General features: G+C 38.9%; 2 protein-coding genes and 4 non-coding genes across 6 annotated transcripts; 5 read left to right on the plus strand and 1 right to left on the minus strand.

Annotated features, from left to right (window-relative positions):
- Positions 1–210: 210 nt before the first annotated feature.
- ccdc3b (coiled-coil domain containing 3b) lies at positions 211–10,817 on the minus strand. The gene is made up of 3 exons (XM_041032887.1): positions 10,221–10,817; positions 6,366–6,540; positions 211–1,978 (listed from the first exon to the last, which is right to left on the minus strand). The coding sequence occupies exons 1-3, from the start codon at positions 10,577–10,579 to the stop codon at positions 1,685–1,687; spliced, it is 828 nt and encodes a 275-aa protein (XP_040888821.1). The 5' UTR covers positions 10,580–10,817; the 3' UTR covers positions 211–1,684.
- Positions 10,818–11,442: 625 nt separating this feature from the next.
- On the plus strand, positions 11,443–11,515 carry trnar-acg. Its single transcript has one exon. It is a non-coding gene; the product is annotated as a tRNA-Arg (tRNA).
- Positions 11,516–11,971: 456 nt separating this feature from the next.
- trnar-acg lies at positions 11,972–12,044 on the plus strand. Its single transcript has one exon. It is a non-coding gene; the product is annotated as a tRNA-Arg (tRNA).
- Positions 12,045–12,458: 414 nt separating this feature from the next.
- On the plus strand, positions 12,459–12,531 carry trnar-acg. Its single transcript has one exon. It is a non-coding gene; the product is annotated as a tRNA-Arg (tRNA).
- Positions 12,532–12,797: 266 nt separating this feature from the next.
- trnar-acg lies at positions 12,798–12,870 on the plus strand. Its single transcript has one exon. It is a non-coding gene; the product is annotated as a tRNA-Arg (tRNA).
- A 3,192-nt stretch (positions 12,871–16,062) lies between these two features.
- Positions 16,063–25,156, plus strand: vamp3 (vesicle-associated membrane protein 3 (cellubrevin)). Its single transcript, XM_041034421.1, has 5 exons — positions 16,063–16,187; positions 20,780–20,858; positions 22,860–23,018; positions 23,238–23,289; positions 23,515–25,156. Coding segments are annotated over exons 1-5 (309 nt in total). The 5' UTR covers positions 16,063–16,185; the 3' UTR covers positions 23,532–25,156.
- Positions 25,157–26,083: the final 927 nt, after the last annotated feature.

Below are 26,083 nucleotides of genomic sequence, written 5' to 3' on the forward strand. Positions count from 1 at the left end.
TTGAAAGCTTCATGGATTGTGATGTTGTGATGACTGCACATCAGGAACTGTTCTGCAGCTCTCAAGAAGGCTATAACCTGTGAACATATTACTTTTTATATTGAAGTTGTTTTTTTCTCTCAAATGGTACTGCAAAAGTAACATACGGATTTACGTTATAAAGATTAAATAATCTGTAAAAACTCAAAACATCCACATAAAAAGTTTTGTAAAAGTTCATTTATTTAAAAAAAAATAACAACAATAACTGTTATACAAATGATAATGCCAAGCAAACCCGATGTTTATCATTTAAAGAAAGCAAAAATAATAACAAAAAGCAAATACAGAAACTATAATGAAGAAAACTCTCATTTCTGACACAGAAAAAGCCAATCCTTTATCACGCCAGGCTCACTGGCTGGACTTAATGAGTGCTCAGCACCCTGTTTTCAAACACGACAATTACACTTTCAGTCAGTACAATTTGTGTGAAAGGACCTGCATTAAGGAGAACTTTTGAAAAGAGACACTCTTGGGAAACAATTCACTGAATTTAAAGAATCACTAAACTTCGGGATAGTTACTTAGGGAATAAATAGATCAAAGATGTAAATGAAAAGCAGGCAAAGGTGGAAAAGAATGATGACGTAACCACGGGTCTTACAGCTTTTAAACTTTGACGCAGCTGCTGTTTGTATTTATTCCCTCATATACAAAGTCAAAGCATTGTGCATTTCCACATACAAGATTTTGAATGCTCACGACTGGTAAATTCTGTACTTTATTACACTCAATGCAATTAAGAACTACTTATTTGTGTCCCTTTAACTTTTGATCCCCAGTCTGATTTTGACTCATCTTCTTACAGTAGAAATTGTAAATGATAAACTCCATCCAGTCTGATGAGACAAATTCCTCCACGAGTACAGCATATCTGGAACATTTTGATGAATTATTTCATTATTTCTGAAATAAGAAATGTAATCCTAGTATTCATACAATGCATAATGTGTCCAGCACAGACAAAAAAAAAAAACAAAAGAGATCTTCAGTTTCCAATGCTTTAACATGGTCCCCATATTGTTCCAACAGTGCGTCTGTCAGCTATGAGCTATGTAGCTATTTGAGCCGTGAGCTATGTACTGTGAAGTGTTCTGAAAATGATTGTGCTGCCACTGGATTAAAATCATGGAGGCAGGTAAAACTTGGGGCTTAAACCTGGTGACAGCAACAGTAACTCAGAAAGAATGATCATATTGGACTAATGGAGTGAAATACGAGTTAAGGAGATTTAGATAAAGATCTCTTCCTCCTGTGAAACCTTTCAAATCCTTTATCTCAGAGGCAGTTAATCCTTCACTTTAGTTCATCTGAGGACACAAAATAGGTCAAGTGATACCCCCCACCACACATACACACACACACAAACACAAAGTTCTTCAAAGTATATAGATAAGGAAATGGGCATGAATGGTCCCTTTGTAGCTGACAGTCTCAGTGGCACAGCCCAATTTTACCAGGAAATAAATCTAAATTTGGTTGTACTTTGCTTGTTTCTTGAATTTTGTTATTTTTGAAATCTGTTGCTGTCGCCTCCCCCTGCCTTTCACTCACTAACCTTTCACTCTGCTTTGTCGCTGATGCTTCATAGGAAGCGAAAGTAGGTTTACATACAACAATAGAAAAAAAAAACCAAACAGGTCTAGTTTTTTAGCTTCTTTGAAAGGACCTTTTTAAGAGGAGGATCTTTCTGGTCCTGGGTGGTGTCCTGATCCGGGTGCGTCTGGGGCGTCTTCGACTCGTAGATCTGTTTGAGGCTGAGGGTCTGTTGCTCCTTTGTGGTTTCTCGTTGGGCCTGGCGCAACTGACGTTTCATGGTCTTCACCTTTTCCCTCAGGTGGCCGTTGGCTTTCTCCAAGGTGCGCACCTTCTGGGAGAGAGTCCTCACCCTCTCTTCCTCCTCGAACAGAGCCTTCTGCACCGTGGAGCACAACAACTGGGAAAAGATATAGGTTTGTTTATTACATTTTTTTATACAGTAAACAAATTTGTAATATTTGGAAAAGCATGATGGGGATTTGACTAACTGCGCTTAAGGCAAATGTGATTAACTGCGACCTATTTAAACATTTACCTGTCAAATCACTGATCTTTTGCTTTCAGGTTACCTGCAATCTGTTGAAGTTCTGCAAGATTTCTCAGTGAATTTCATCCTACGGTTCCATTTGAGTGAAATCATACTTGGAGTTTTATTCCGTCACTGCTCATACTAAACACCAGTGTCAGATTTAATATATTTTTGCTACATTTATGACATAGCGCTTGACAGATCTGCTGTTTTTGATACTAGATTTCCTTTGGATATGTCAAATGAGAGAACTCTTCTGGCATGCTCTTTGGGCTGGTCACCAGTGCCAGCAGCTCATAAGTCTTTCAGCATATTCCACTGCTGGTGTGTGACTCAGTCAAAAAAAGACCTTTTTTTTGGCTGCTTCTAGCTTAAAAAGAAAGAAAACGAAAGGGAAAAAGTCAAGAAATTCATCATTAAGTATTTTTGAGATTATGCCTTCCTTGCTGTGGAAAAGTCTGTGGAAACTTATCTAAAGAATTTAAACGTTACCATGTATGTCCTGCTCACACAACTTACACTGTAGTTCCAGGGACTGACGAGGGCAAATCTGAGGTAAGGAAAATGGTCACACAACATACTCTCTCTGTTTCAGTAAGAAGCCACTGTGAGATGAAACCCAACATGCCTGTGAACCTGCGACAGATGATCCAAAGGCACGGACCTTTCTTAGGTGAAAAAATTAGCTCCAGATGCCTCTGACTGCATGCCTGTCTGCTTGAGTGTGGATTTCCTCCACAGATCCTAATGCTTCCACATGGGCCAGCGTGAAACACTGATGTAAATTCCCTGCCATCAGATAACAACCACTGAGGGTTTTGAGGAAATGTTAAAAATGTGCTGCCGGCTGCCGGCCCACATCACTGGTTAGTACATTACTCGCTGTAATATTAGCTGTGGACTTTTCCCATGTGCTCTCGCTTATGTCCCATAGGGATTTGAGAGGAGTATGAAACTTTATAATGCAAAGGATGAAGTATGGAGCAGAACAATCGAGTTATGTAAAGCATAAAATGGCAAATGGCATAAAATGGTTTTGGGCACTCAGGTATGACTTTCACACAAACGTGACACCTTCAGTTGGGTTCTGTTTCCACGTCTACAGTGCTATTTCAGGCTAAGCTGCAGTGCGGACTTAAGTAACTGCCCTTGAAAAAGTCTGGAGCCAGGAACACCATTTAAACCTGCCTCTTTTGATAATGATAAGCCTTTCACACATGGCCATACTATAATACATATCTATAATGAGAACACATTTTTATAGTACATGTCTGGGTTAGAGTTTGATCAGGACGTCAGAAAGTACACGCACTGTGGATGTAGTTGCAAAACATAAAAAAATAACACACAAGTTACTAGTTAAGTGTTGGGTTTTTGTAGATATATGATATCAGTGGTTATTACGTCTCTCAATCAGGAAAGTCCACAGTGAGTATTTACCTCCAGTAATAAACCAAAGAGTGAACACTTTAACTGAGTCTAATGGCTTAGGAATGGACACAGTTTTAGGCTGATGAATCATATCTTCCACAGTCCTCTTCCTACAGTTCATGGGGAAGCTTTTTTGTGGTTCTGTACAAAAAGTCAAGCTTCGGTCTCAGTTTGCCAGCAACATTTTCTATTTGAGATTTAAATATAAATTCACCATCAAACCAGCTGCCAAGATATTTGTGTTCTGTGGCGCTCACAGTATGAAAGAATGTGCAGATATGCAAGATATGCAGATATGCAAGTCTATAGCTACTGATCTCAAACACAACATAACATACGTTTTGTTTTATATGCATTAAATAAAAATCTAAGGTTATTAAGAGCAGTGTTCGAAAGGAGAACTATTATTATTTCTCAGAGTGTAACTGAAAATAATCAGAAATTCAGCATACCTTCTCTGTAAACCATTTTTAGTTTGGTCCAGTTGTTGCTCAAGTAATCTCCAGCCTTATTGGTTTTGGAACAGTTTTTAAACACTGGTCAAAATCAAAGCAGCTGAGGCAGATATTCTGACTTTTTGACTCCAGCATGGTTGAAGTTCCAAAAGTGAGTCTTATATTTCCCACAATGCAACTCTGTTAACATAAGCCCTCCCTGCCTGGTAAATGCCCACATCTTTCAAACTCTACATCCCCAGTTTTTAACAGGCCCAAAAATGGATCCATGTGGCACACCCCTCCATACCCAGCAGGACTTTATCGACTCTGATGTGATCCTAAAAAACAAAAGGGTTTACATTTTATGCAGGACTCAAACTTCTGTATGTGTCATTTCCCATCTCAGAGAAGGAATGTTTGAAACCTTTCTGAGTAAAAACAGACAGTTGCTTGTGGATCTTGTGCTTTAACATAAAATTTAGTTACACCACACTGACTGACGCTGAAACATATGAGCAACAATTTTGTGTTTCTGTCAGTGTGCAGCCATCAGACACTGGACAGGGTCTGTATCCCTTTAATGCTAATATTTCTGCATTAGTGTTGGGAACGAAAACTGTGAGAAAACCCAGAGTGATAAAATAATATTTTTATTGCTGATACCGTTTGGTGTTGAATCCTAAGTTGAATTCATGCCATTTGATTTACTTTGGTTTGGATGATGTGATGTGTATGGCATGATCCTCTGTGATGTGAGTTTGGTTGTCCAAACAATGGTTGCTTAGTCTCAGAAAAAAACAAAGTCTGTTTTTATTTTTCTAAGGGGAAATCTAATCATGAGAGTGATGTAAGAAAGCAGCACTGATATCTAAATGTCGGCCTGTAATTATAATCACAGGCCTGACCCAAAAGTTTGCTGTTAAGGGAAATGTAATCCATGTTTTCATACTCTTTACCCGTGGCAGATTTTTGCTTTCATGAGTTGTCAGCAAATGATTGGAAACAGACAGAAGAAGACTGACCTAAATCAGGGGGATTATGCCAAAGGTTTAGATTCATTAAAGGGGATAAAGCAGTGGTGAGTGACTGGAAACCATTTATATATTGACACACAGACTCTGGGGCGAAATGCAAAGTTTACAGGTGTTTGGCAGTGGTGTTTAAGTGCAAATGAGCTTTGATCAATCAGTGACAGCAACGTGTGGACTGGAGCTTAAGCTTATTGACTCAGTTCTTCTTAACATCTGATGTCCATCAGTAGTAATGTCAGAGTAGTGATTTTCAGATACTCTCACATGTTTTTTTTGTCTTATATCATCACTCTGCGCAGTCCTGTGTGTGTAATCCAGGAGCTATTATGTGATTAAGCGTTGTAATTTACTTTCATGATGTATCCACTTTCCCTGGTTTTACTTTAGTTTGTGATTTTTTGCATTTCCATAAATTCCTTTCAACATCTCCCAGAGGAGAGTTATGGTTTTTCCAGTCCATCGAAATGATCCTCTTCCCTCAATATTTATCACATCCTCTTGCCACTCTTGGTCTGATAATGTCACTCTGTGCTGGATTTCATCTGCAGACTGTAACTAATGATTATTCCCACCATTTATTAATCTACAGCATTTTCTTGATTAGTCTATATATTTATTGTGAAAAAGCAAAAATAGCATCAGCATCTTAAAATGTACATTTTTTAGTATTTTTCCTTGAAAAAATAACTTAAATAACAATGATTAAATAATTAAAATAGTCACTAAACTTGTGTTTGGGCTGAAGATTAAAAGTTTAAAACATAACACATCCTCATCTCTGACCAAACTCTTGTGAGCAAAGTTGCATTGTGGGTCATGTAGGCACCAGGTTTTTCCAAAGAAGAAGAATGCACGGAATAAAAAAAAAAAAAAAATACTTCGGTTAAAATACTTCCAACCAAAGACCATTGTCTCCATATGATGTCACTGTAACATTAGGGCTCTTGTCTTCAAGTATAAGAAAATACTCCATTAAACAACAAAATGTCAAAGGACTGGCAAAATAATGTTTTTTAAGTAAATTTTTTTCTTTAAGCATAGTGAGTTCTTTGTTTGACAAAAACCTCAAAAAATGTGTGTTTGGTTTCCCATGATTTAAGAAATAATTTAGCTAGCCAGCTTCTTCGCAGTGTTCCTTTGAAACCAACAGGATGTAGTATTGAATCCTTTATGTGTGCACCACAAAACTTCAGGCCATCTGGGGCTTATTGCACTCTTTTACCACCAAAGTAATGTGTGAAGCCACCATTGAATCTGTAACCATAATTGAAGTCCTCTTCACTAACAGGGTGTGAGACAGATGATTTTTTTACCCTAGCAAATGGTTTATGTTGGTGGTTTTGAGTGGCTACGTACCCTGCTGTCCTCCTGGGCCTCCCACTCTGGGGTGAAGCTATGGACCTGAGTGCCTGGTGTGCAGTTGGAAAACTGGAAGAGGCTGGCAAACATGCGATGGTTATCTGCAGTGTCAGGGAAGATTGCGTCCTGGAAGTTCACTCCATGAGGGACAATGTTGTAGTTCTCATCCATCCTGCAGGGCAGAAAGGTAAAAGATTGTATATAGGTAAAAATAAACTTTTATTAGCAGTTTCACATGTGTGAAAAGACAAGAGGCAGATCTATTGTTGTCTGTAATAAAACAAACGTCTAATTTGAGCAAAAAGAAATTGCATAATATTTAATCCTGATTTTATTAATGTGAAAATGCATTTAAATCAAAACAAATGAGACAAATTTGAAGAATTTAGCTATTTATCCTTGACTCCTCTGTTTCACTGAGCCTTTAGCAGAATTCAAAGTTGGCCGACACATGTCAACAGTAAAAGCTGGAACATTTTGGAACAAAAGCCCCAGAACACTTATATATACTCAAAATTGCTAACAGACCCTGGTCTATTTTTATGCAAATCCAAGAATTATGTTGATGACTCAAGCTGGCAAATTACAAACCAAAGGGATTCACTGTGCGTGTTTCATATCTTCTCCTACAATGTGAAGTTGGTGAGGGAGGAAGCAGCGTGTTTTCCATACATCTGGATTCCATCTCGTATCCCTCGAGGGACATCAAAAGTTTGGTTGTGTCCCTATCAGAGACCCTGTGTGTGTGTGTGTGTGTGTGGGGTGGGGGGGTGATGATGTTTTGCTTAAACAGAAAGAGGTCAAAGGTCAGATGTAGGCACAGAAACCAGGAGGTCAAAAGAACAGTCACAGGAACTTGATGAACAGTGATGGAAAAAAATTAATGAACACAACAATAGTTACACTGTGTGGTTGCTGGTAAATTTCACACAGTCTGCTCACACCTCACCGAGTTACAAAAACATTCCTTTGAGCGACAGTTTATGTGCGAGCTTCATCTCCGTTAAGGTTCTGTATTCAGTTGTTTTCTTTTGACAGAGAACTTGAAAATCTTGAGGAGTGAGATGTAGGCTAAAGTTTTTATAGCGAACACATGCCTGAAACAGCGCACTCAATCTGTCTCATTTAAAGGTCCTGGGGGAGATCCTCAGTTGCATTTTTCTCCATGCTCAGCTCTGATTCGCCCTGTCCTGGGAGCTTATACTCATGATTGATTGGGAAAACTATTTTGGGTCTGAGACAGTGTTGTTGAGGCATTTATAACAGGAAATAGACATCCATTGGAGACTACGATGAGAACTTCTCTGTTTTGGCTTCCTAATGTAGTGTCTGGTGTTACAGAGTGGCCAGACCAACACTAAAATTGAAACTCTAAACTGATCTGATTTAGGTTTGTGACAGAGAGTCTCACGTTAGCAAGAGTGCCACAGTGCAGGACATGCAAAGACAGTTAAGCCATGTCTCATTTCTTGAAACCAACTGATGGGCAATTTTCATGAAAGATGATATCACTCTTCATGAATCCTTGCGTGTTGTGGTGCCAAATAACACATCAGGAAAAAGCAAACAGTACTTTTATTATGAGAAGTACTCAGAAGCAAATAAAGATCCACAGTGTGACTGTGATACATTTGTATGAGGTTCAATCCCTGTAGCTCGATAATAAGAAGAATATCCTTTGTGGACTAGAGTTTTCTGTAAAGGAAAATGTGGGTAAACAATCTTGGGGGTTTGTCCTCCATTACATCCGCTGACAAAAACACCACTGCATTGTTTTACTGGAATAATCACTGCTTCGTAATTACCATCAGGTCTGCGCTTAATCGGAGCTTTGCTGTGAGTAGCTGCAGGAAGTTTCTGACGGTGGTCACCTGGCTGATTACAGGGATAACGTCCGGATGTTTTCACCATCACAACGGGAGGGGACAGAAAAGTCGTCCCCTGAAGGCCCGATTAACTGAAACCAGTGAAAATCCCATTAAAAGTCTTTTAGCCATCATCCTGCTCAGCAATACGCCATCGCACATGTGAGTGTGATGTGTGCAACGTATGTGATGTGTAACATATGCTATAAAAATACTATTGATGTTGGCCCTGCTGCAGACCCTCATGTGGGACAGCCCAACATTAAACTTGAGGAATGCTTTTGAGTCCCACCCCCCCCCCCCCCCTTTGAATATCTAACTCTTCATCTGTTTGAGAGAAAAAGCAGAATGTGAGAGAAATATCAGAAAGGCCTGTCAGCACATGTTCACTTCATAAGATGGTATACCGGTGTATTTCCGCAGTCCCGGGCCGACAAAAGGTGGTCCTACCGACTGTTGGCGTGCTGATAACTCCCAAGCAAAAATTCTTTGTAGGTCTACCTTCAAGCTGTTGGGAAATGTCTGGCACTGTAATTACACTGGCTGGAATGAAAGCGAGGTTTCCTGAGGAACAGTGTTGTTTCTGTCCAACACAGACGTTTAAGAATTAACCTGCCACATACTTTTTTGAAACATGAGAGGAAACTTTGGCAGGTTATTAAATACATTATTAACCTGAAATCAATACACGGTCAGACGGTGATTAAAAGAGAACGTATGCGGATGGTGCCGGTCATCTGTCGCTGAGTGCAAATGTTTTCCTCAGTGTTTCGATGAGTCATTGAATCCTCTGAGAGTCTTTACTTTCTTTCATGACAGATCTCAGCACAGGTTTGAAGAGTTGCTGGTTTTCATTGGAAAGACAGACCAAGCACAGAGAGGGGAGGTGAGGTCCAATCCATGGATTTCATATTATACTCAGTCCACCAAGACTCAGAGTCTTGGTGGACTGCTCGTTAAAACATACACAGTATACCGTGATGGCAGCATCCCTGGTTCAACCCCACCCAGCCCCATCCACACACACAGACCGCTGTGAAATATGTTACATTACACTGGATGTGATTGCTCAAAATCCTTAGCCTTCTGGATAACCAAACTACTGAACAGCAATCACAGATATTCTGTAAAAATACTTATTAACTGCCTTTTTAGAGATTTCCCAAAGCTTAACCACCACTTCACTGATGAAATCTCTCTCCTCCAGTTTAAGCATTTAACGCTCACTGAGTCAGAGGCGGGGTCCCCCCAAGCTCAGGAAGCTTTGAGAGTAGGGCCAGTGGTGGTGTAATTCAATCCCAACTGAATTAAAATAATCTAAAATGTACATTCAAGTTTTTGAATGTACATTACTTGCCCGTTTGTTTCCCACATAGTTTTGTCTGCCATACAAAACAATATGTGATTTCTTTTCACACTCAATTATTATCAAATTTAATTACCACTAACTTTAAGTTGTTCATGGTATATATATATAATTTTTTTTAAGGTAGAAAATGTGTAATTTGTGTAATTTCCATGTGTGCTCTGAAGCAAAGTTTATTGTAGCTGAGAGACACATATGGATAAGATGGTGCAAATGGTGCAAATGAGTCATGTCATGTTATCTCTTGGCAACAGCCACAAACTTTTAAAACTTTTAACATGTCACACAGACTATCAGAAAATTACATTCATGCTTGAAACCTTACCAGCCTTTATAACTTTGCATAAATCTGTGTAACAGAGCTTATCTCAAAGAGCCTAAAGGGACCCTTTTTTTTCCTTTGGTCTTTTTGCTATAACTTCACTGACTGATATATAAAGTGGTAGTTGTTAGTTGTAAGTACTGGCTGAATCTGTTCACTCATCCTGTATGGGAAGAATATTACTTATTACTACTAATTACTAACTTACTAACTACGAACTTATTACTAATATTACCTCTGTGGCAATAAAATCATTTTCATTATTTATTAATAGGGAACACCAGGGATGAGATTCTCACCTTAGGAAGAAGTAGTAGTTGTTGTTTTTGGTGACACTGTAAGAGAAGCAGGGGAAGTAACCCAGGCCGGTGACATTGAACCTGGAGCCAGCGGGGACCTCCAGCATGCTGCCCCACGCCTGATCGCACAGCAGCTCGATCTCGGCGGAGAAGAGCAGGTCGGTGTCGTGCTGCCAGGGCAGGTAGTTATACACGCTGTAAGACTCTTTGTGCAGCGCCAACACCTTGGCAAAGACTATGATCTCCGCCAGCTCGGCACGGCACGCTTCTGTCTGCGGTCTCCAGTCGTGAGGCAGTTGACATCCCCAGCTCCCATCGGGACCGGCGGCTGCAAGAACGAAAGCCAAAATAATCCACATGATCCGACAGAGAGGAGACGTCTGCGGGTCACTGAGGCGCACTGACGCGCACGATGCTGGTGATGGATGAAATCACGAAAGAAAAAAAAACTGCGGGGCTTTCACACCATGCACATCCAACAATGCTGACTCAACTGATAATCGGGTCGATTTAAACAACAAAGTTGATTTAAACAACAAAATAGTCCCGTACAGTCGGTAACTTCTCCGCGGTCCCTGCTCCCTCCTCCAGCCACAATACCTGTGATCAGTGGATCAGCCCATTCACACCAGCATCCCGTGTTAAAAAAAAAAAAAAAAAAAAAAAAAAAAACTTCGCCCCTCACCTTTGAAATGAGATCAGGAGGAGCAGTGACAGAGCTTGGATTCAAGCCTGCGTGTGAAATGTCCAAACTAAAACACTCAGCAACTTTACAACAAAGCATCCAGCTAGAAGGTAGTGAGATTATGTGCCGTTTAATGCAATAAAACAAAACCGCCGTGCCTTCTCTACAGCAAGCAATTAAATGCTTGGCTTAGAATTAAAATTTCCCAAAGATCAGTGGCGCCCTCTAGTGACAATGTGCAAAGACACAGGGGTGGTAGTTGACTTGGTAGGCTACTTTAATATCATTTTCAATTATTTTCCCCGTCTAATTTACTTTTAATTAAAAAGTATCTCATTAAAGTCTCCCTGTGCAAAAATATACAGAACTTCTACCAGTGCTTTGTTCAGCTCGGGCTCAGGTATAGTACACCGACATGTTCATCAGCATGTAGAAAGGGTATAGAGTGCGAGAGAAAAACAGGGAATACTGTGTGAGCCTTAAAAAAGGCTCCTGAGAGTCACAACCCAGGGAACACAAGGCCAAAGTCCTTCGGTAGGGCCAGTGGCGCAATGGATAACGCGTCTGACTACGGATCAGAAGATTCTAGGTTCGACTCCTGGCTGGCTCGACTGTTTTTTTTTTTTTCTCTTTTTTATTTTTATTAAATAAATCTAGTTTTACAAAACACACATTAAAATGACATCGCGGAGCGTTGTCCTTTGTAGTTAGACCAAGAGTCCCTGTAGCCTACATGAGGCATAGACCTCTCTCAATATGCAACAAACGAATAATGTCTATTATAATTTGAATTTCAAGGGCTTTTCCGTCAGGTGCATTCAGCTGATAATACTTCGGTACTAACAACGATTCACAGAGCAGGACTTTTCCTTGTAACAGAGTATTTCTGCGGTATTGCACCTGAGCTTAGTTAAATAAAGCATCTGAATACTTCTTCCACTAGTCAGATAGTAAAGACGTGAGAAGGATGTTGTGCTACTACTGTGTGTACTTTCCATCTGCTGTTCTTATTAATTATCCTGATAGTCAAGGCCCAGGGAATAGAGAACTCACAGATTTTTCTGTAGGGCCAGTGGCGCAATGGATAACGCGTCTGACTACGGATCAGAAGATTCTAGGTTCGACTCCTGGCTGGCTCGAATTTTCACTGCTAGCGCAGTACAGCCAAAGTTCTTGTGGTAGTGTGTAGCACGTGGACGAGAATACAAACGACACAACACAAACGCAAGTAAATCACAATGGAAGTTCTTACCTTCTGGACACGAAGTGGAAGAGGAGGAGAATTAAATGAAACCTTCTTCAGGTACTTACTTATACTTAAGCTTCATAGTAGTCCAAAGTTAGACGGCAGAATACGTAAATATTTACTTCGTAGCCAGAAAGTAAGTTGTGACTTAACTTCCGTTGTGAGGCTTATTTAGCGTTTGTCTTGTGGCTTTTGCATTTGTTAGATATTAAAGAATTACTATTTTTACAGTCGAACACCAAAAAGGACTAAAAAAAATCCTAAAAGTCACGATTCAGGAAACACAGGACCCATAGGTGTTTCTGTAGGGCCAGTGGCGCAATGGATAACGCGTCTGACTACGGATCAGAAGATTCTAGGTTCGACTCCTGGCTGGCTCGATTTTCTTTTCACCTGTTTGTATTGTGCATCCACAAAATGTCTTGTAAATGTTAACTATAACACCATGAATGTATAACGTTACAAACAATCTTATATTAATAACGTCATGAGAAATATTTCAAGAGCACTTTTTTTCTGCAGAACTAGTGCTTTTACTTTTGTAACATTTAGCTGATTATACTTTCATCGTATTTGAAATCAGGACCGAGGAAAGGATGCTGTCAGTCAGTACCCAGGGAATACAGGAGCCCATGCCCTCTATGTAGGGCCAGTGGCGCAATGGATAACGCGTCTGACTACGGATCAGAAGATTCTAGGTTCGACTCCTGGCTGGCTCGACTTTTCAACATCGTTAATGTGTTTTCCAGAATATTTATGTTACTCCTAACATCATTGAATGTCACTATATCTTGTTATGACTCACAGGACACCAAGTGAATACAGTCTAACTTGAAAAAATGGGAATTCTCATCAAATGTAAATGCAAATGTTTTATCAGGCGAGTTTGAAAACATCAGTAAGCAACATGACATGACGTTTGTATGTGTGTGTGTGTGTGGGGGGGGGCTCCCATGTTGTCACAGGACACTAGATAAAACAAACTCATCTTTGGGTGGCAGCATCATCAAGCATCATGGCATTTAATGCATTGAAAGTTGCAGTTTGTTACAAAACATTTTTGTTGTTATGATGTGTTCTTCCCACTGCTTAGAACAAATCTATCCAATGCCTGTTGTCCCCTTGGGAATGCTTTCTGGGATGCTGGTGGGCGTGGAGATTTCTCAGGTGACCAACACAAAGTGCCAGGAGCTGATGGGGGGGTACAACACTCAAGAGACAGAAGAGTCTGCATAAGGACATGGCTGCGACGCTGCTGACTGTGATGTTCATGATGACCTACATCTGTGAGGGAGGTGAGGCTTTTTTTTTCTCAGAAATGAGACGCCACAGCTGATATTTCATGACAAAATGCAACCTGTCCGCTTTTATCTTGGGAAATGAATGTATCTGTGTCAACCTTTTGCGTAACAGCACTGCTGAGAAAATCAACAGCGTCTGACTTCCTGCAGAAAATCAGAGAGAAGCAAGCATTAGAGTGTTTCCCTGGAGGCTGCAGTACAGAGGTCAGCGAGGCCGGAGAACTGGTAGAAATGGATATAGGATATGTAAGTTCTCTGTCCTTGTACTTTCTTTCACATTTGATACCAATAACTTTGTTTTTATGTTTAGGAGGAATGCACTAATGAAGTCTTATGCCATTCATTACATACTTTCTTTTCTTTCAATCAATTTACCTTCTTTCAAAATTCTCCTTTGAACTAATTCAGGCAAGCTTTTTTTTCCTTATGAAAAACCACAGTTATTTTAGAATGTATTCAGGCTCTTCACAGAACTCCTCTCTGCAAGTTCTCATTTTTCAAAATAAATGTGAGAAAGTAAAGATGATATCAACAGTACTAAAAGTGGGCCATCACTCTGTTTGGGCAGCTGGGCCCCTGCACAGGGGGAGACACTATCTGTGTGAAACTAGGTATCACAAATAAAGACCACGTCCAGAACCTGGACTCAGAGTTGAGAAGCACTCCTCTGTTCGACAGGGATAAAGTGTAACTCAATCAAGCACGTCGCTCAGGCGTTTACCATTACTGTGTTCAGACTTGCAGTCTGAAGACCAAGTGAAGGCAGGCCATTAACATCAACTTTGTTACTTAGGGCACCTGCTGCAAATATCAGATGGCCTGCATGAAAGTCAGCAGAGAGGTGGAATGTGATCAACCAGGATTTCTGTAATGTTGTAGTACATTTTACAAGCACACCTCACAGACACTGTTGTAAATCAAAGCCTGCATTGCATTATATTGTGTACTACGTTTGGAATGAATGCAGCAACTCATTTACAGGAGGACGGTTACAGCCCGCTGTATAATGGAGATGCTGCTCAGAAAGAGATAAACTCTGTAAGTTTGATATAGTTTGGTGCTGAATTTTAATTTCATGTGTTGTTTTTAAACAAATAAAAGCTATATCACATAAGACATTTATTAATTTATTGATATTGATACAAGTCTGCCTAAAAGCACTGTTGTCTTGTAGCAGAGCCCTGGACTGCAAGCTGTGGTGGATGAAGGATCTGGGATGTAGCCAAGAGGGAAAGCACAAGATGACTATGCTGATGTTGGGTCAAAAGGAAGCTTGGGTTTCAAAAAACCATCAGAGAACCAAGGGCAACAGCATATGAATTGAGAATATCTGTTTCAAAATATATATTTAGCAATAAACAAATGTATATATTATAATTTCCCAGGAAGTCCAAAAAGTAGATTTAATATTTGATTAATTTTGTAGTATATTACAGCTACCATTAGCAATGCATTTGACCTATGTACATGTTAAGTGCAAACTAACGTATCTTGACTGCCAGCTTCATATAAACATTTTAATAAAGATGTATTCATGTCTACTAATTTTGTCTCATTTTGTATTGAATAGCAGGTACAGATATGTGACGACTCTTGTGACCCCTTGTGCTTCCTGTATGTTTTTCCACTCCTTTACTCAACATTGTTGTTTCTGTTTCCTGTCTTTGTCTTAGGAAGCGTGTTTATTCACTCAGTTATGCACTAACCAACTCTGACCAGTTTCAAGCAGTGCCTTAAATTAGCCATTCACACTGGGTGACAGGCAACCGCCTCTAATGTAAAAAAAAGCACTGCTCATACCCTGACCTGCAGCCTTGAGCTTGTAATTCATGTTTGTAAACTGTAGATGTCCGCTGACACTAAGAATGATATTTTCCTCTGTGTGGCATCTACTTATAAGTCGGCAAAAAGAGCTGCATACAATCAACAAAGAAAGAAATACGTTTTATTCATGTGGACTACTTGAAATAGTGAAGTTTAGTTAGTTTTGCTAAGTAGTAAAATACGTGTCTTTCTTTGAAAATGTACAAAGTAAAGTTAGTTCCCACAGTCACATGCTTTGATGGTCGGACTTTTTCCTCGCACATCTACTGGACAAATGACCAATGAAATGAATGGTGGTTGAAAATAAACATATGTTTTCTCTTTTCACCACTAATGTAGTATGTCTTCCCTTTAATGTAAGTCATGCGTTAATAATCGGAGTTATGCACAGAGGGCTAAAGGACACTGCCTCTTTAATGATGCCTTTAATAGCTTTTAGTGAGCTCTTAGTTTTACACTTCAAAATCCAACAAAAAAATTGTACCACATATTTTGAGCCATTTTGTGGATGATACTTTATTGGGAAATCAAGTAGCACTGACGGGCTGTGTGCACTATCACACAATGAATAAGGAATTCATTCAAGCAGAGAAATTGTTTTTATTTAAGTTTTATATGTTATTTGTACTGTAAGTTATACTATGGATTACAATATTACGATACAATATCTTAATATCAAATGTTGTCACATGACGGTATATTAAATTGTAAATAAAATCCCCACTTTCATGGTTGTATTTAGTACATTAATTATCTTCTGAAGCCTGACGTTTGCACACGCTTTCTATTTCCGATAGTACAGGAAGGTAGCACAACAAGCGACTGCAGGAACTGTTACGGCCTGACACTTTAGCCTTAGCTCAAAGCACGTACCAGCGGCTGTGTCGTTCAAAGAAATTTCATCTCACAATGTAAGTCTACTATGTTTTTCTACTATGTAACGTTCTTGAAAATCAAATGGTCCAAACTTGGTCAAACTTTGTACAGCATACCGGCCTTCCGGGTGGTTTGATGAAACGGGATCGCAGTGAAAAAAAAGCAACGCCCAAAACTTTGCTTCGTTGCTACTAGCGCGCAACAAGTGCTAGGACGTTAGCTTTCTAGATGTGGCTAAGCTAGCTGTAGCAACATTCGAGCTAAGTTACTTTGTCCAACTCTATGTCGACGTTTCTGTGCACAAGCTAGGCTTTCCTACGGGTCCGGAGGTTCTGTGTAGCTAAGAATTACGTGTTTCTGTTCATTTAGAAACAAGTGGAAAGCATTTCGTAGTTTAGTTGTGGTTGTAAATATTGCAACTCTGATTGGAAAACAGCTCAATATTAACGGAGTTTAAGTAGGGGTGAGGGGTAAATTTGAAACAGGAAATGTATTGATGGCTAACGTATCTGTTTGTTAGCAGTCAATAATTGTTAATTAAAGTGGTGCAACAAGGACTGAATGATATTTTATTGTCATTATTTCCTGTTTATCGAACTTTGCCCATGTTAGAATGAAAACACAGGACAAGTCAAATCCAAATTCCTTCTTAAAGATCCCATGTTTTCTCATTTCCATTTACCCCCCCGTCCCCATTACGACCACCCTAAACAGGACGTCTATCAAAATGATATAGTCTGAGAGTTACAGATGCATAAACCAAGGACTTTGATATTCCAAACTATTTTGCATCCTTGATCAAATCTGTCCATAAATACATAGTATTTGTTTGGGTGATGTTAATCGTTGCTGAAGATAGTTTCAGCCATGAAATATCCAAGAAACATTTTACTTAATGTTTTACTGTGGTATGTTTTGCATGTAGTTTTTGAAGCAAAGTGTTCTGATCAAATCAATAATTGACAACAGGATCTTATACTGTCACAGTTAAATGAGTCATTTAAGTATTGTCAATTGATTCATAAATGATCTTTGTAAAATTAAAATATTGACAGTGCTCAGCCCCAGGTGATGCAGTCAGCTTACAGTTTTGTGTGATACACAGTACGGCCACAGTACACAATACATGGCACATGATCTTAACCACTTACTTTTGGACGCTTGACAGTATTTATTTCTTTCACTTCTGCAGTGCAGTAGGGAAACTATGAGCCCAGACAAATTCATATATCAGTATTTTTTCAGTTTGGATTCATAAATAAGTACAAGTTAATACATTATATAAAGTAATAGTAGCAGAGTTTAAGGATTTGCCCTCTGTAATAGGGGTTATCCTTTGCTTCTGGAAGACTGGGGTTGTTTAGCCACTGTTTTGCTATTATGCCATGGATGCATGACTTGGGCCAATCATAAAGCCATTTGGACCCTTTCATTACACATTTTCATGAACAAACACAAAAACATCAAACAGAAACTAACCCCTGTAGAAAGGAATTTCTCATGCAGTTGCTGTTTTACACCTGTGTAAACATCTTATACAGAGATGGATAGTGATAGATGGAAGAGTTTTCACAAAATAAAATAAAGCCCCTCTTTATTCACAGTGAGATGGACATGTTCACTGGTTCCTGATTGTTGCTACTGAATCTAATTTAATTGTGAAAAGTAATTTTTTTTTGTGCTACCAGAAATTTAAGTCACATTTTTTAAATTAATGAATTCATAATATGTCTTATTTTAACTATAGTGACTTTGCAGTTTTATTAGAATCTGCCAGCAACCACCACTAGATCCAAGGTGGCAGTCAATAGACCTTTTCCATTACATGTTGACATGTTGCTGCAGGGAAAGCATAGGCATAATTTGTAATATAAATGATTTCTGTCACTTTTAGGGCCCTTTTATTGTGTAAGCTGGCACACTTTGTAGTCATCATTAATATTACTTGCACCTGATAATAGTGAGCTGCAGCCCTAATTCCTAGATGTATAAGATGTTTAACATTTACTACAGTTTCCACTTGCCCGATTTGGCTAGTAATCCAGAGTTGTACCTCCTATTGTGTTTTCTTTGGCCCAACAGGAAGTGCAGACTTCAGTTTGTATGCATAAGAGCATTATAACCTCGTATGAATAATATGTATGGAGTTATAGCTGAGATATTTGTGAGAAATAGTTTGACGACTACATATGATAGCAGGAAAAGAACAGGTGTAATAAATTATTGGTTTATAACTTTAAATAAGGTCTTGGAGACCTGGAAGTAGACCGTTTAAGGTGACAAACTAAAAAAGCTAAATCAGATACACTCTGCTGATGGGATTTACACTTGACAACTACAGTTACTAAGTGTCTGAAATGACATGATGTTTGTTTCTGAGGTTTTCCATTTTACATTACTTACTTAAAAAAAACAATAAATTAAAGTAAACTTGAAGTAGGCTTCACGGGGTCTTGGGTGTGTTATGGGGGAGCATGATCATATTAGATTTAACCCACCTATTCACCATTGTTGGGTTTGGTGTTTGCCTTTTCCTTTTGGAAGGATTTACGTCATGGATTGCTTTTCTTCAGGAAACAAAGTAGGTTTGGGTTACTAGCACACATCAGTGCAGTTTACATTGATTACTCCTGGGTTGTTTAAACCTAGACAGTTGGAATGTAAATCAGCTGTTGTATCTCACACCTAGACGTATGCAGTATTTTAAGCTGGGTATCAGCTGCAGTCACCTCAGCTGTGCTGACAGATGTTAATGCTCTCTGGCTGGCTGTGGTGTTTACACACACTCTCTCAGCCTTTCTGATGTCTATCAAGTAACTAGCAGGTCGCAGAAGCAGTGGTGTTCATCAGGATTGTTCATATTTTGATCCAAAAGCACTGAGAGTATCATCTGTTCTATGTTTCTCAGTTTTTTGTTTGCTTCTTGATACCTGTTCAGTCCCAAGTACGGCTTGGGTTTGTAAATTCACGGGGGTTTTGGAAACAATATACAGAAGTGTGTCCTTGGTCAGCTTCCTCATTCATTAGAACTATTCTACAGCATGTCTAACTAAAGCATAAATTCATCTCATTATTGTAATCTTAAAAATAAGAAGTACCATCTTTCTGTAATACCAGGATAAATAAGAGAGGGGCTGTGAGAGTTTCGGTCTCTCATGTTCAGGAGGTTAGTGCAGGTCCATCTTATTTATTATTATTTTTGAGTTCCTTACCTTGATTTAATATCTTGATCTGATAAGGAACATATGTGTATCAGAAAGTCATAATAAATTCTGCACTAATGTTGAGCAATTTCATTTGTAGCTTTGTTTCAAAGGATTATAAGGGATGTTTTGAACGTAGTAAATGTTCTGTGGGCTTTGTGTGTACATTGGTGTGCCTGCTTGCTGTGTGCAGTAACTGTTTTGCATGTAAAGGAAGTGACCCATCTACAGCTGTCACAGCATACACCCAGACTACTTAGATTCTGAGTAGTCTCTTTTACCCAGTCATTATAATCCTTGTACGATCCTTACAGGTTGGCATAGATACCTTCAGCCCATTCTCCCAGTTACCCAGTTGTCTTAATCAAGATAAGTGGGGTCACTGGAAAGCAATGCCCTCTGAAGTCAGAGGGTGGCAGTGTCCAACTGCTGTACTGTGTCCTGGGTTAGAGCAGTCTTCCCAAGCTGTTAAGAAAGAACAGACCACAGAAAATAAGGATTAAGATGCATGCTTTCACTTTTGGATGGGTTGGGTGCATGACGTTATGTCCAAACTGCACAGCTGTTCATTTTATTTCCCCATATGCTTCACACAAGCACTCTATTGTCAGTTTTTCAACTGTTTATGAATCATTGATATGAAGCATTCATCCTGCAGCAAATCTAGAGCCCTCACACGTTATCTGTCGTCAGTTATCGTATGATTATTGTTTGGAATCGCACTTCAGACAACAGACAAACACGAATGTGACAAGTTATGGAAAGTAAAAGCACATGGGTGTGTTCAATAAGTTTAGTTATTGGCAGGCAAACTAGAGCATGAGTGCACTATCAGTATGTTTTTTTTCTACAGGAATAGATTGCTTTATAGTTCTATTAGATCACTAAGGGATTTTCAACATTAGTATATGTGTATTTCTGTGTACATGGCAAGCCGTTCAGTAAGTTGGTTTGGAGTCACAGAGTTGCTCTGTTTTTGCTAATTGCAGTGACCCATAGAGCTCTCTCAAATTAGAGGTTGTACTGTGTAGCAGACACTTACCTCTGACAAAGAGTCTGAAAAACCTCAAGATGTCCTTTTCAACGTGGTTTCACAAAATCAGCTATTTATTTTATTAAATGATTTAATGACCAAATATTTCACTGATAATTGTCAGCACTTCATTTGTACATGACAGACTGCCTGTTGAATGCAGCCTGTTCAGTGAGGGAGAATCGGTTATGTCATATACCATATGTTGTGCTGCAGACGCAGTGTACTCTGTTTGTTTTCATGCTGTACTGAAAACAAATGTCACATGGCCATTGAAGTGAAGGAATAAATGCCTGAACATTTTAAATGGAGGTTGAGTTATATGGTGTACAATTTAAAAAAAATCTCACCGGAGACTAATATTTACACTTCTTTTTCATCGTTTTACCAGGTCGTCCGTCGGTCCAGAAGGCTCTGGCGCAGCGTCAAGCAACAAGCGCTTGCAGCAGACCCAGGCCCAGGTGGATGAGGTATGATGTGTTTGATTACTGGCTTTTGAGCTCCAGTTAAAGCCTCAAGCTTTTATTTTCGTATTTGTTGATATTCCCCACAAAAAAAAAAAGAATACACATACACACATAATTTCTCTGACCTAACCCACTCTTATGATTTAACTCCACTAGTGATGGATGTCATCAGTGATCTCCCAATTTAATTCCAGACATCTTTAGAAGAATTGATTTATTTGGATTCGATTTGATTCTTGCTGATTCTTTTACTAGATAAATTCCAATATTGCATAAAGCGCTTCTCTGGATTTATCACAGGAACTTAAGTTTCTTCCACATTCATCTCGTTTGTTTCCTTGACTATAAAAATTGTCTAAAGTGCTAAATGTGGACCATGTAAACCTGTGGACCAACAATTAACTTTCCTTGGCAAATGTAAAACAACTAAAACATGATAAATCTATGATTTTGGGTGGCTACATGAGCAACACAGTTTAGCAAGAATAATAAATAAAAATCCTGAATCTCTTACATGGGCATCATTATTACTCATATTCAAAAATAAATAAATAAATGCAGTCCCATACAGCTAGCTACACATGGACTGCAGCAGTTGTGTCAATTAAGTACAGATATTCTCTTTAATTAACACAAATGGAGAGCTCAGATCAGTATGCAGAGTCCAGAGATACCCAGAGTCAGCTGACCATGAGTCATGACAGTCTCGTAAGCTGTAGCGGATCCACACAGGCTGTAATTATTCACACCACAGTTTGGTTACAAGGCTGTCGTGATTCAAGGCAGCTAATATATCCAGCTAACACCTACTTTTTAACTAAAAAGAACCTTTTTGTGCCTGTTGTAATAACTCTTTCCATAAAGCAGACATTTTGCACATTATGCAGCCCTAACTGAACCACTTTCAGCAAGTAACCGTTACATTAACATAACATTTAAGGCAGATACATATTTACAGAGAAATGGCGTAAATGCAAAGATCAATCTTGGGATTTTAAGAACTGATACTGGATCATTCAAATAAAAATCATGATTAATTAGATTTTTTTTTTTTTAAATCCAGCCCTAAACTCCACTCTCCCCCTCTCTCTGTTGTCAGCTCTGTGTGACTCCCTTGTTCCTTGATATCTGTCTCAAGCAGAGACTTGCATAACCCTTGGCAGCCGTGTCATGAATCACCACAATGTGGAATCAGTAGCTCTCTAATGCTCTACCTCCGCATGTCAGTTCACATGCCAGGGAGCATTCAGTGAAATCCATGTCTCCTCTGGTTTTTAGAAATTATTTTTAAAGTGACATGTCAGCGAGGCCACCGGGGAGAAATGGCTGCCAATTCTCACTCCTCCCGTGGGTGTCACTCTTAACCCCTTTACTGTTCTCCCGCACTCTTTCTCAGCTGGCCCCCTTGAGGTTAGCCCCTCCTACACAGAACTTTAACCTTAGCGTGTCACACAAAGCCTCCAATTGGCTGCCTGAAGTTTATATAATCACTGTCTCCATGGTTATGTAAGGCCTGCATGGGCCTACACACTCCTCTCCACCCTGCCGCTCTGTCTGAGAGGAGGGGCAATAAGTTGGGTTTGTGGATCAGTGGAACATATAGGTTATGTGTATTCTGTGATACTGTGTGTATGCACATGCATGTCTGTGTGATTCTAGGTGAAATCTTTTATTAAGCTTAAGCGTGTATAGATTTTTTTTTCTTAACCATGTAAGGCATGATCTCTCCTGATTGGTGGTTTTGTTAGGTAACTGTTTAAAGGTTACTTAACACTTAAAGCATTGATGTCATCAATGTTGTGTGTACAGTATATTGGTGCATTTCCAATCTTTTCCCTCGTTTCTTCATTAACTCTAAAAGGACTAATTAAGTCAGGGTTTGATTGATCTTAAATGAAATCTAGTCAGGATTACCCAACGTTTAGATCCTGTACAGCAAGAAACTGTAATTTAAAAAGTACTGACATTCAACCAAGTATTTTATTGTTGTGTCTTTGTGAGTAGGTGGTGGATATTATGCGCGTAAATGTGGACAAAGTGCTGGAACGTGACCAGAAGCTGTCTGAACTGGATGACAGAGCAGACGCGCTACAGGCTGGAGCCTCCCAGTTTGAGACCAGTGCCGCTAAGCTGAAAAGGAAGTACTGGTGGAAGAACTGCAAGGTGAATTGGAAATGGAGTTTCATGTTCATTTTATTAGTTTTAGCAGCATCAAAAATCAGTTCTTTGACTAAACATAACAGAAATATAAAATGAATAAATACAACAATGATACTGTTAAACAAAATGAATTAATATTACAAAAGATAATAGTCTTTACTTTTAATAAATACATATATAGCATATATAGCACAGAATTTACTGTACTTTTCCCTCTTGCAGATGTGGGCCATCCTGATAGCTGTCATATTGATCATCATCATCATCATTGTTAGTGAGTATCAAGCCTGTGGTTGGTATGAAGTGTTACCTTCATATAATTACTTTAAGGAGATTTCAGTTTGAAATGGATTGTTGATGTTTTTCCATATATGTTGATTTTGAGGATGTTTAAATAAGAGATATTTTCTTTGCAGTAATTACACTTACCAACTTTCCCTGGTAAAACTAATGAGTTTATGAAAGTCTTTCATCTAAAAAGTTCTTACTTCATTCACAGTTTGGAGTCAATCGTAAAATAGCAACAGGAGAAGGAGGAGTGGAGAAAACAATGAAGAAGAGGAGAGGATCAGTGTGCATAATAAATGTCTCAGAGGAAGAGGTCACATGATCACTGGCTACTGAGCTCCACAACATTTTTCCCCTCCTGCAGGGGGTCTTCATTCCTTGTCCTGGATTGCCCTTTGTGTGTGTGTGTGTGTGTGTGTGTGTGTGTGTGTGTGTGTGTGTGTGTGTGTGTGTGTGTGTGTGTGTGTGTGTGTGTGTGTGTGTGTGTTTGCACATGTGCCTGGGAAAAGGATGGTCATAATACCAGAGTTTTACCCTTGCATTACTACACCATACCAGACATCAGTAAACTTTTATGAGAGTGCCATGCCACATGCCAAAGAGAAACAGGCTGATAATTAAACTCAAACCCAACCAAAACCCATAAGATAATTATAAATTATTCACCTTTGACCGTATGACAAAGCATACTCACACACATCTATTCCAACCTCAGGACTAGAAGTGAAGAATATTGTTGTAAACTCTCCTCAACTTATATTTACTTTTTTATGTTTTACTGTATTAATAGCCATTGATTTTGTGTGCCAGGTTAAGATAAGTGCCTTTGACAATATGCTGTTCTGTGTTAGTTTAGATTGTAGCAGTAATCCTGCTTATCACGGAAGAAATACCCTTTTCAAACTCACACATTTCTACTTTTCATTGAAATGCAAATATTTTTTATTTTTTCCCCTCATTTAAAAAAAAAATTGGTTTGTTGCTTTGCAAATTACAGTTACAGTTATGGGTGAATAGTGGGATTCAATGCCGTATTTTATTTATGCACATGGTTGGAAGCTTATTGAATTCTCTGTGTATATATTTTTTTTCGGTCACCCAGTAACGCACTGTTGAACCATCTGATAATACCTGTCCTTGTCCATCCCCCATTGAGGTAGGATTTGGTGTACAGTATAAACTAGTATGAACTTGCATTTAGATAAGTGCCTGTATGCTAGAACCAACAACCTCACAGCCTGACAGAGAAACTGCGGCAGAGTGTATAGAAAAAAAAAAAGGAAAAGAACAAAAACAAAAAACACAAACAGAAGTGCTACACTGGGTCTAAGAAGTGGGGATCGTCTTAATCAGGTGCTCTCCAGGATGTGCCAGAATTTTTTCTTCTATGAAATACTAAATATTCAAGCACAACAAAGTAAGAACATTTAGTTTTAAACAGATGCCTTAATCAGTTTCTCCAATGGAGAACAGCCAACAATACAGCCATACCTTAATAACCATATTTACCAGCCAGTTAAAGAATAGTATCTTCTGAATGTTCTTTCCTAACAAATTGTGTGCTGCTTGCATCAATCAGCTTAACCTTTAACAAGTCTTCTCTTTAGTCACACTGGCATTTATCTCATCTGATCAATGCGAAATACTCCTCGTGTGATATTTTAGTTTTATTATCCTTCTAACCATAGCTTTTTTTTTGTGCAATTTATTGTATGTAGAACTAATCTTGAATGCGCAGCTTACTGCTGCTGAGCATCATGGGTGTTTGAGTGTGGAAAAAAAAAAAAAACATTGTTGGGCACTACCAGTGCTGGATGATTGCTTTCCCTGCTGTTGCTTCCATCTTATTAAAAGAAATGTGTTTTAATGTGACAAATAATAACATTGTATATTAATTTAATTCTTTCTGGAATTTCATCCAAGCTGAACAGTTGATGTGTTCTTCATTAGTTTTTAAGACATCTAGCAGTCATCTCTTATTTTGCGGTCATAGTGCATGCATGATACCATAGTAACTGAAAGCAACACTAACACAGGTATGTGCTCATTTGACATTTTTATAGGGTATAGATATAGCCATTAAGGAAATTGTGTAATATTTTCAAAAGCCACTGCAAATGATTTTAAATGGCAGCCTTTTATCACAGATGTATGAAATTATCTCCATCCTCTGCTGTCAACTCCATAAATTTGAGGCCAAGTTACTTCCAAATAAGTGTGGTTCTACTCTTTAGCCCTAAATGCCTTTTGCTTGAATAAAACAGATTTAACTTAAATCACAAGACCTTGTCTGAGTGGGTTTTTTTTTTTTTTTTTTCTTATTCTAACAGAATAAATGTCAACAGTGACTGGCTGTCTCACAGGTAGTCTGTGTCCAACTTTATAGATTTTCCTTGATTCATTAGTTGAAGTCTAATACCTCCTCACTAATTCAATGAAAGGATTCACTAGGTCATACACATTAAAGAACAGGTCTCTGACAGTCAATGACACAAGGGAGATTGTACCAAAAACAATTGTTTGTAATGTTACACCAATTCATTGCCAAAACCCTCCCAGCTAGAAAAGGGTTGTGTTCTATTGTTATGAACACCACCTGTTTACCTCAGCAGCTTTCTTCCTTGAGCCATCCAACCTATTAACCAGTCTCATGAGACCCAGTCCCCAACAAACTTTCCACAACAGGCTTGTCATGTAATCCAGCATCGATCATGTTTCTTTTCTACAACACTTGTACTCAAGGATGGATTGACCCTTTAGGTGGACCTGTGGCATAAAAA

The sequence above is a fragment of the Toxotes jaculatrix genome, chromosome 3, assembly GCF_017976425.1.
Source record: "Toxotes jaculatrix isolate fToxJac2 chromosome 3, fToxJac2.pri, whole genome shotgun sequence".
Lineage (NCBI taxonomy): Eukaryota > Metazoa > Chordata > Actinopteri > Toxotidae > Toxotes > Toxotes jaculatrix.